At 34.5% G+C, this 11,589-nt stretch overlaps 1 protein-coding gene across 1 annotated transcript; it reads right to left on the bottom strand.

Moving 5' to 3' along the window:
• Nucleotides 1-1,509: 1,509 nt before the first annotated feature.
• Nucleotides 1,510-11,268, bottom strand: sec22c (SEC22 homolog C, vesicle trafficking protein). The gene is made up of 7 exons (XM_079806061.1): nucleotides 11,078-11,268; nucleotides 10,432-10,643; nucleotides 8,689-8,852; nucleotides 8,384-8,563; nucleotides 8,169-8,287; nucleotides 4,704-4,769; nucleotides 1,510-4,611 (listed from the first exon to the last, which is right to left on the bottom strand). The coding sequence occupies exons 2-7, from the start codon at nucleotides 10,611-10,613 to the stop codon at nucleotides 4,411-4,413; spliced, it is 912 nt and encodes a 303-aa protein (XP_079662187.1). The 5' UTR covers nucleotides 10,614-10,643; nucleotides 11,078-11,268; the 3' UTR covers nucleotides 1,510-4,410.
• Between the last annotated feature and the right edge of the window lie 321 nt (nucleotides 11,269-11,589).

The following is an 11,589-nucleotide window of genomic DNA, read 5'->3' as shown; positions in this document are numbered from 1 at the left end:
CAACCTTACAAACGCCATCCGATATGATTTTTTATAGTCACATGAATTATTACAAGAAACATGTCAGCTCAAAAGGTGATTGCACAATTATAAACAATACAATTCAACTTTTATAGTCATAAGAAAGCCTGAATGTGAAGCTGAAAAATTCTAAAACATATACCCCCGGTTTCACAGACAATGCTTAAGCTAGTCCTAGACTAAAATGCATGTTTGAGCTGTTTTAACTGAAAGAATCTTGCACTGACAAATCTTAAAATATGTCAGGTGCATTGTTTTGTCTCAAGATGCACACCAGTAATGTTTTTTTCTTGGGCATGTTTATAAAAGTTACTTAAATGTCCTAATTGAACTAAGGCCTAATCCTGGCTTAGTCTAAGCCCTGTCTGTGAAACCGGGCCATAGGCCTGGGGCAGGTTGCACAAACTGCTTAGACTAGTCTTAAAAGTTAGTCGTCTATTTTTTTCTTCAATACTGTTCTTAACTTTTTAAAGTCAGTTACATAAAAAGTTAGATTGGTCTAATTTCAATCAGAAAAGTAAGACTAATAAGTAAATGACTAATTGCTAGTGTGTCAAATTAGTTCTTAAGACATAATGGCTAAATTTATGCAACTGGCCCCTGTGGTTTCACAGACAGGGCTTAGATTAAGCCAGGACTAGGTCTTAGTTCAATTAGGACAAAATATGTAAGATTTTTGGATTAAAATATCCAAAAACCACTAGAATAATGTTATATATTTTGTTGACTTGTGTAGGCTACTTACATGTACTATCCCAAACAATACATGTACTATCCCAAATCCAGAGAAATTAGGTATTTTAAACAATACATTATAGGTGCGTCACCTATAATGACATCATACCGCGTTTCCCTCAATTTCTGGATTTATTTTGTAGAAACCATGGAAACACCAAAGAAGCTTTATATTATGTGTTTTATCAGACAGGTGAGCAACTGTTTGGATACATTCATCCACAGAAAACGAATCATTGTTATATATAGCTCAACATAGTCTTATTGTTTAAATCTCGTTTTCTTGATTTACCGCGAGTACCATGTTTTACCATGACTAATATCGATCTAGCTACTGCAGTGTGCAACAAGTGTCTCATAGTAGCCGTCAAGCGAACACACACAGAGTAGCATTATAACAACTTTCAACATACTCAAATGTATCTAATCTGATAAAACAGCACTACATTACCCCACATACGCATGACCGGAATAAGCGGAAGCGATCGTCTGAGGTGTAATAAAAGCTCCACTGGCCTTGTTCTGCTCCAACGGCTTTCAGCCCCACCCTGCTTCATACTACAGTGGTGTTAATAAATCTTTAATACATTAGCTCATCCATGAATATGACTTCTGACCGAGTCCCATATTATTATTTTCCACTGGCTGTAGAGGTGAAGACAACAACTCCCATGATACCGCGAAATCAAGGCATGATCAAGGCTACGCCTTTGTTTTGAAAAAGCGACCTCTGGTGGTAAAAAATTACATTGTACCTTTAAGTAGCTTTTATTAAACATATATTAGAAAAAATAATTGAGACAAAACAATGGGCACTGGCATGTTTTAATATCTGTCAGTGCAAGTTGCTTTCAGTTTAAACAGCTCAAACATGCATTTTAGACTGGGACCTTATCTGTGAAACTGGGGGAGAGTCTTTTTGGTGAACTGCTTGAGAAAATATATCAAATGATTGGTTCTTCCAAATTCAAATGCAGTTATATTAATGCACTAAAGCTATTACCTCAATTGCTATGAAACAGTATGTACAAAGTCTCTAGGTTACTGAGAACTGTCAATGATAAAGTGAAACAGCACTTACATTTGAATTAGAAAATAGATGAAATTGCTAGAAAACAGTACAGAAAGCACAAAGGTCTTGAATTTAAAAGCTCTGAAGCGTTTTAGAACATAAGCTGAATCATTCATTATTTTGTGCTAATGTAACCTTTGTTTTACAGAGATACTTCAACTATCAGTCTCTAAAGCACAATATACTTGAATGTTTTCATGAGATGAATTGTTGCCATTCAGAGTTATAAATGGTCAACATGACCATCTCTGAAACGTCTCAGGATATTTAGTCTAATTATCAAAACCATTTTGAGTCAGCTATAGATTGTCTAATTCTTTTCTATTAGAAAAAAAAATGAATGTATACAGTATAGCTTTGCTTCAACCTGTAAAAATGCTCAAATACCAGCCAAATAACACAAACTCACAGTACTTATATTCAGCGGCTGATTTATATTAAATATCGGAATCCATTTTAGGACATGGGAATAGTGCACACAGATCTGCTCACATTTTAGAGGACTCTTAGTTGGTTGCTGGAGGTTCATGTTAGAAGTTAAAAGAGCAGTTTTCCAGTGAGACAAAACCAATTCAAGTGTCTATCTAAGTGTGTGTCCATTAAGCAGGATACAAGACAACAAAATTGCCATAATCCTTTAAATCTATACATCATCTGAATCAAATGTAGGTTGACGCAAGACAATATTGGTCTTGAGCTACTATTATTACTAATTGTATATAAGTATTACAAGTAATAACCTCCAGCACCAATTACAGTTCACTGACAAAGAGGCTTTATAAAAACATGGGTCACAAATGAGATCAAATTATTCTAAATACAGGTTTCCTCTTTTGTGCAACTAAACAATTAATTCCATCTACCACATGAAAAACTATTATTATAAAAATACATATCTCATAGATTCAACAAACACAGTACTTTTTGTATTATATGAGTGAGTAAATATCCATTAAAAAGGCTGAGAATAGTGATCTCAGTAACCCTCAATCAATGATTAAGAATCCATGATTGCAAATCAGAACATGTCTCTTTACTTTGTCATGCTATCCTGAAATATGTCTAAATATTTAGATATTGGCCATATCTAAAAATCAGTCAATAGAAACAGAGCCCTTACATCACTATTATTACAATAAGTGTTGGATTTACTGCACATTGGTTGTGATTTTCGCACTTTAAAATGATCATACACACATTCTCACTTCTCTGTTTTGATAGCTGTAATTATATCATGTAATAAGGCATTGACAGATGAACATACTGTAGTGTACCACATCGCTAAATGTTATCCTAGACAAAAACTGTACATGCAAGCTGCTGCTACTACACAGCAAAATGACTCTGCACCAACCATTTAGAAGCACAGCTTGCTTGTAAAAATTCAGGAATTTGACCATCGTTCACTAATTACTTGTCTGAAAAAACTTCAGATGAACTTGAACTGATTTTTCCATGTGGATTTCTTGAGTGCATGACATTTGCAATAAACAGAAATGCAGTGTACAAACGTAATATTTTGTGTCAGTGTAAAATGGCATCCTTATTTATTTTAAACACATTGAACTGATAAAAGATGAACAAACTCAATCTTAAGTTTATTCAGGATAAACATTATCAAATTTGCCTACTGCAAAACAAACAGAAGTTCTAGTGGTTTTTGTCTATTTCATTAAGAAAAATAGTGCAAATAATGTAATTACATATTAATATGTAAACTATGCTTTTTAAACGAACACTAAAATGTACAGACACAAATTTCTTTAAATTAAAATTAGTTAAGCTGGAAATAGTTACGCTGAGTTCCTGCAATTTTTTAAGCACCGGTTCTTCCCATCTACATCTTGCCAACTTGATAAATGAATGCTGTATTATGATCATTTGTTGATTTTAGATTTATAGTCTTTGGAATGAGTATTATAGAAAGGCTACACAAAATTCTCTTGTATGGCATAAGACTAGCTGAACAACATGAATGTGCTTTGTATACAAATTATAGTACGAATATAATACAAAAGAAATTAAGATATTGTGGAGTATAGCCATAACCAACACTGTCCAAAATAAAAAATTTGATCATGTTTAAGCTTAAAAAGATTGAAATAGCTAATAACTAAATTCCTTCATTTTTCCTTCTAAAATGCCTGATATCGAAACAAGACCACAGATGTCACTACCAGATGTGAATTAATAGTTTTATAACAATTCAACTGACACAAAATTAACCCTTCCGACAAAAAAGATTAGTTTAAATTAGCTTAAACAATGGTAAGTATTCTTTTTTTTGCAGAAAATAAATACAATTCAATTAACTTAACTTAATAGAACCAACAAAATGCTTCCTTCATGTCTGTTCATCAATTCCTCCATATTACATTCACAATAAATCATAAACAACTTGATTTTTGATGCGTATCAATGTATCTGAAGACCCCTGTAGAAAAAAGTAATTGCACTCACCATCCATGTAATACAAAATAACCATCACAACATTAGATCAAAGCAAGAGCTAAAGCGAAAATCAATGTCAGTTTATGTTCATGAGTAAAAAAAGTCTGGTCCATTCTGCTGGGATCTCACCCTCATACTCCACAGTCCATGTTCCTGTCCAGCAGTTTGCGGTGGAGGGTTAGCAGCGTGGAGAGGCAGGCCACAGACATGTGGAAGACCAGCTGCCAGGTGTTCCTCAGGCCAAAGAGAAAAGCATTGCATAAGATGATGAGAGTCAGAAGAGTGAAGGCTTTCAACTTCTTCTGGCAGGTATGGAACAAGTACAGATGACACTGTGTTGGGAAGGAGACAAAAATTTGAGTTCGGCAGCTTCAAGAAAAACGTGTGTTATAAATGCCACATGCAGAATGGTAATAAAATTTACCTGGCAAACACAGCAGAGAAATGCCAAAAGAAATGCCACGACATTCCACAGACCATCATAATCATCCTGTAAAAAAATTGTCACATCATAAATAAAATCGTAATCAGTTAATTAATTCTAATCTGAAATTAATGAATTACATGTCAGGAGTTAGTATAGGGATTTTGCACTTTTGCACTAGTCTTTTTTAATTAATATATATATATAAAAAAATTAATATATTTGTAAATATATATATATTTGTAAATATATATATTATTTTAGTACTTCAACTTGTTTTATATTAATTATATTATTAAAATATATTTTTATTTCAGCTTTATTTTCATTATTGAAAACAACTTTTCACTTTTTCACTTGCGGTGATTCTGGTGACAGACAAGATATGACTCTCCTCCACCCAATCTAAGTTGCCACATTTTTGTGGTATATATACTAGTCAAAGATTAATTTAATAAATGATCAATTAAAAAATGTAATATTTAAAAATTTTGAAAAATATACAAATATCCATAATGACAAATACCAATAATGCTTATACTTTCAATAAACCAAGTATAGAAATTGAATGACAGAAATTCTAAAATTATTCCAGGAGAAACCTTTTTAAAAATGTCTATTAATTTCTTTTCTGAATAAAAACGTTGTCTAATATCATTTAAAAAAAATTGACATTCTATTAAAATATGTTTTACACTCTTCTTAGACAAAGCGTTTTCTCTTCCCCTTTCAATAAATATGAATGAATGAGTCTTTAGTGACCAATTCGACATCTCATATATACAACCTGGTCATATCTATTTTCAAAATAATAATAATTAACTCCTTGATTTAGTACTGGATTCACCTCATATAGTTTGTTATACATGCATTCGTTCCATTCCATTTGTTATTTAGTGTAAATGTACAGATTCAATATGGGTTTCTTATTAATGCCTTAATTTTATATTTAGATTAACGTAGGGCCATCTAACACTAATAATATAACTGTTAAATGTAATCTTAAGCTAAATGAATACAAATGAATATACATTATTATAATGCCTAAATTAAAACAGTTGATTTTTATTTTATTTTATTTCAATTTAGACAGAATAGTAAATATATTTACTTTATTTAGACACAATTAAAGGGGCAGGTGCCTCTTCGTTCATACACATGATCGATATTAAAATAAGAATCAATGATAATCAAGTTATAACCATTTTCTATATTTAATAAATCAGTTCACCTATAACCTCTCTATATTTAATGAGTGATGTTGGATACAGGTCTACGGGACTTTTGGGGACTCAGAGAAATGTACCTCTTTTATATGCTTTTCTTACTTAATAGAATAAATTCACTTCTGAACTAGAGTTAGTATCAGCATGTTTAAGTGCCTTGTTGATAGTTAAGATGTTCTCAACCTTGAGGAAACAATTCATAATTGTTATTCTCTGGAGCTTTGTGTGTATGTGCGTTGTATGATTTGTGCAGATCCAGTATTGGAGATGGGCCTTCCTTGCAGGCGATGCCAGACCTATAGACGTCTTTCTATGACCTCCTGGGTCATTGTGATCTAAAAATCTAGTCATGGGGCGACAACTAGTCTACCCATTTTAGTGATATGCTCTGCTATCTATCCTTGTGTGGAAATGTACCGTGACTGGGCATTTTCTCTGCCAATCAGAATCATTCCACATGGCAGTAATGACGTGGCTAGACCTTGAAAACAGTATAACTGTTCAGAAAATTTTATGTACCAGGGACGTTGTTAGGCCTATTTTAGGGGGGCTGAAGCTACCCCAAAATGTTCCTAAGCCCCCCTAAATGATAATAAGAACAACAATAACAATTTGATTTATCAATAACCGTATCCTCATTCATATTTAGATGCAACAAATTATATATATATACAGCTACAAAAAAATAGACGAAAAGTCGGAATTTGGACAGAAGTATGAGTTGTGCAATCAAGATGATGCACCGATCGTCTCATTGCATTGGTGTGAACTGTGGCAGCCTTCAGAGCGTTGCAGACCGGAGCGCTACTGCCTGGAGGATTCATCTCCTCTCGTAGTTACCAAGGTTATAATCGTTAACGAAAATGAACGAAAAAAAAACGAAAACTAGGTAGGGCGTTAACTGAAATAAACCAAATCTGCAATGTGTTTGGCAAAACTAACTAAAATAAAATTATAGATTAAATGTCCTTAGTTTTCGTCTTTATCAATGTCTTTCATAGAGCAAATAACGTTCAGCTGCATTTCCTTTCCCTGTGTCTCTCACTCACGCTCTCTCTCACATACATGCGTGCCACACACACACACACACACACACACACACACACACACACAAACACAAACACAAACACAAACACAAACACAAACACAAACACACAGCCCCTCCCCTCCCCTCTGTGCGCACTGCCGTCTCCATGAGAACGAGTGTTCGACATTGAAAGTAAGTTTGCGAAAGGTTGGTATCTCGTGAACACCTTTACACAATCACACATTAAAAAGTGGTATAAAATATTTTTAATTCAGAATATAATTTTGTCAGTGTGTTAATGTCGACCCGAGAAGCAATGGCTACTTTAGAAAGTTAACTAGTCGCAAGTTTGAGGTAAAATGCACTTGGGTTGTCGATGTCAAAACACAATATAAGCTGTGATTCAAATATTAAATAATGTTATGTCATTAGGCTATTGTATAGGGTAAATTTAGTATAGGGTGTGAAAATTGTACAGCTGTGGTATTTTTTTAGGTTAAGCTGTAGGATTTGTATTTTAGCTCAAAAATGGGTTGAATGCATGCGGTTCTGTGTAATTAAATAGCATTCTGTGGACAACTTATCTTATTAGAGAGGAATTAATTATAGTATGCTATTACTTTTTCATACATTTACATGAGCAGACAGATAGCATTTAAGTCATTGCTTATAGTAACGCATCAGGAGCAAAGTCTGGCCTAAGTAAATTCCCCCATGCAGCTTTGATGTGTCTAAAAGCTAACATTACAGTAACTTTTCTTTAACAGAGTAGAAATGAAAGAAGAGGATATGTCTGTCACGTTTTACTTGTTAACATCTTGGTTTCTTGACTGGTTGTTGACAAAAGTGTACCTCTAGATGTGAGTGCAAAGATTTTGCAAACGCAAGTTACAAATGCGCTGGGGGCTAAGCCCCCCCAGTCTTCCAATCCTAGTGACGTCCCTGGTATGTACGTTAGACGGAGGCGGGGAGACTGTTAGAGGGAGCGCGGCCTACGAACTCCTCTTGAAGCTGGCTTCTGCTGATGAAACTGCAAACTATTCTTCAGTAAATATTTCTTTAATTAATCTAACTCCTGACTCTTGGTCTTCATTTTGCACTACTGGTCCTGGGTCCTAAACTGTTACCCCAACACAATATTACAGAATTGTGATATTGGCCATTTATTGGTTCTCAGCCATAACAGCTCTAAAACTTGAACCACGGTGTTACCTGGAAGGTGTATTCAATAAGATGAACACCACGAATAAGGTTGAGGGAAGCACACATGATGTTAAGAACCAGTGAGAGGATCCCTGGCGCTGAGATTGGTTCCAATCTCTGACTTTGACCTTTCAAATCAACAGAGATCAATAATCAGTAAAACATATATGTCCAACTTAAGATGCAGCCCTTATAAAATAACTGTAATAATCACTACAGCAAACCTGACGCAGCTGCTTGATCTACATGCCCATTGGCTGCTCCATTGGTGAGCTCCACGTCCTCCATGGTGAGAACCTGAGGGGGGCTGGTCCTGAGGTCTTCCTGCACCTCGGCCAGGGTCACCTCCAGAGATGGACCCCCTTTCTGGTTATAGTGCTGCTGGAGTTTTTGTATGGCACCATCTGAAATAAAACCACCAGACAAACATGATCAGCTTAACGTTATTTATCTTAATTTCAAGCTCTATTGCATTTTAATGGTTTAAATACAATCAAATCCAATCCAATGCATTTTTCTGTCACCTTACCAAATTCCAGAAATGGGTACGGCCTGCTGGCGAGGGTCACTGCAGAGTTGTCAAAGCATGTCGTGAATTCCCAGCGCAAGTCTTCCAAGAAGCAGAAGGCCGTGGCAGCAGGGAGACTGCATGCACATACGCTCATGTAGGACACACCCTCGGATGAGAGGAAGCTACAACACACAGAGAGACCACTTAGTTAACAAATGACTTCACAGGGCTGCCACCAATTTCCTTGGCTTATCCTGGACTCTGAAATACAGGTACACAAGGCCAGGCACATTCTTATAGTTCCTGTATCTGACATGGCAACATTTAGATGTGTAACAATACACCCATGTCACGATTTGGTTTGCTACACAATACTAATCTCACAATGCTTTAAACAAAGCAAAAATAAAGTGGTATGTTTTTTTTAACCCCTAAAGGTTGATGATCGCGCCAGCCTTGATTTTTTTCTTATCGGTGCCAAAGAGACGCAAATAACTCTGTCGATTTTTATAATTCAGGCAAGTGTTATACATCATTATAATCTGTTAAGTTTCTACTTTTATTTGTGTTCAGTCACAATAAAAACAAAATGTTGTGCTTTTTGTAAAATAAAGAAAAAAAACATGATGCGCGATCTGCAGCCTCTCTCTCAATGACGTCTAATCTGACTCTCTTCAGAAAATGAACTGTAATTTAGTGAATACTTATCACACAAACACCATGAAATCAAAACTGACAAGTCTTATTTTTTAATGGAATATTATGGAATAATTATTATAATTATTTTAATGGAATATAATATTAATGGAATAATATATTAAAAATTATTTATTTGTGCACATCATGATTTATTAAAATGCCCTCATAATCTTTAACCAAAATAATTTCCCTTCCTCTTGCAACGACATCTCTTCTCTGATGACGTTTGTACTGGCGTGAGGGCGGGACAACCTGTAACTCACATGACATCACAGCAAAAGCAAAGACTTCCAACGATCAAATCAACGCCCTGTTTTTCAATATTATTCAAGAAGCTTGTTTAAGACTAATACAACTTCCATTTCATGCCTACTTTAAATGATTACTTCGAAAATATATGATAAACTGTTCATTAAAATGGTAAATTTGGCATTACTTCAGAATAGGCTTGTGTGCGGTCCTTCTCCCCCATTAACATGGCAAAGGTGACAGCAGAATATAATTATTCATGATTCTGCTTAGCTTAAAAATACAGAATTATGACACATATGATTGCACTCGGTCCCCAAGCAACTACATAGATTTAAAACTTTTTTTAAATATTGTATTTTTTAAATTATGCATTTCTTTTTTCATTTATTAATAATAATATATATATTTTTATTTATTTGAAAAGGGACCATGCAAAATGAAAGTGTGATTTGATTCTACATTAAATATGTGTAAACTTTTATTTTGGGTGAACTATGCACAGTACTTATTGTCGCTATGCACTTAGCATATAGTTGCATTTTTGTATTGTGATATATTGAGGTGTGATTTATTTTTACACCCCAACTTGATTCACTTATATAGCGCCTTTTTTCTCATGCATCTTTACCGATTTAGTACTTTAGCATAATCATTTATTAAAAGCAGCACACCTTGTACTACCTTGTAGTACAGGTCCATTTGGAGTTGCTCAAAGGCACACATAGTGGGTTTGAACCGGAAGCCTTTTGGTTTCCATCCCAGATATTTAATCACTAAAAGTCACTGAGTTGTCCACAATAGTGCACCTACTGAATGTTGAGTTCATGGCCCTTGACGGTCCCTCTCTCTGGTAATAAACTTAGGGATTTTGAAATCACTTTCAGCTGTTGCTTTCTCTCCTGAAGTTCCTTGTTATGCAGGAAATCAGTGGAGGCGGAGAGAGGGAGTCCATCCCAGACCCGGACCACAAAGGCAAACAGAATCAGTGACATGCTCCTCGGAGGTCTCTGTGAGAACACATCCTGGACACAAAGCAGAGAGAAGATATACAGATAATTACAACAGAACTAGAAATGTGTACACGTTTTACTTGTAGTGTGTCTATTCAATCTAAAGACCTATATTTATTACCATCTATTTTACATTATATTTATATTATAAAAACGATATTACATTACAGTTTAACATGAAATGAATTTAAACAAAAGTTACATTCATTTTTATGCAGTTTTAATAGTGAAAAAAGAATCCAACACTGGTTTGTGACTGTACGATAGCCGAACCATTGGTTCAACTTAACTGAATCACATTTGCAAAGTTTAGATATACATTTTAATGGTAAATCATTAAATATGGGCTGTATTTTAATTTGCCTGGTATTATTTCAGTAGATCAAATACACAGTCATTCAGCAAGGCACTGCTATCAGGTGCAGATGCGCTTTACCACCCCTTACCTTACAACAGCTCAATACATTTACACTGATTATGTCAAACAGTGGATTTAAAATGCGCAGGTGTATAACAACTCTGTCAAAAATGTCTCAAAACAATTATTACACAGTTATTTATGACTTATATTGATATAAAGACGCGACCAGGGGCTTTTTGTTTGTCTCTCTGAATTATGGGAAACAGGAGCGTCGTCACCGGCGGCCGTTATTTCAAAATAAAAGTCCATAAATTGGTTTATAGCTAAATATCAATTTTAAAATGTCAAATGCTGGTTTATTTTTATGTGTTCTATTTACAGAGAGTATAGATATAACATTTTTTTATTAAAATCAAATAAGATAAAAAACATTAAATATATACATGATTTACATTTGTCAACAAATATAACATAATTAATATAAACTGATATAAATAAATATTCTCAGTGCAGAAGAAGAACTATTTGTAAATGCTGTGACGGCGATAGACGGCGGCTATGCAGCATCTAAAAAGCATAGAGTCAGACTGTAAGAAA

This window comes from Gobio gobio, assembly GCF_949357685.1.
Source record: "Gobio gobio genome assembly, chromosome: 23".
NCBI lineage: Eukaryota > Metazoa > Chordata > Actinopteri > Cypriniformes > Gobionidae > Gobio > Gobio gobio.
The sequence above is the reverse complement of the archived record's forward strand: the minus strand, read 5'-3'. Positions and strand labels throughout refer to the sequence as shown.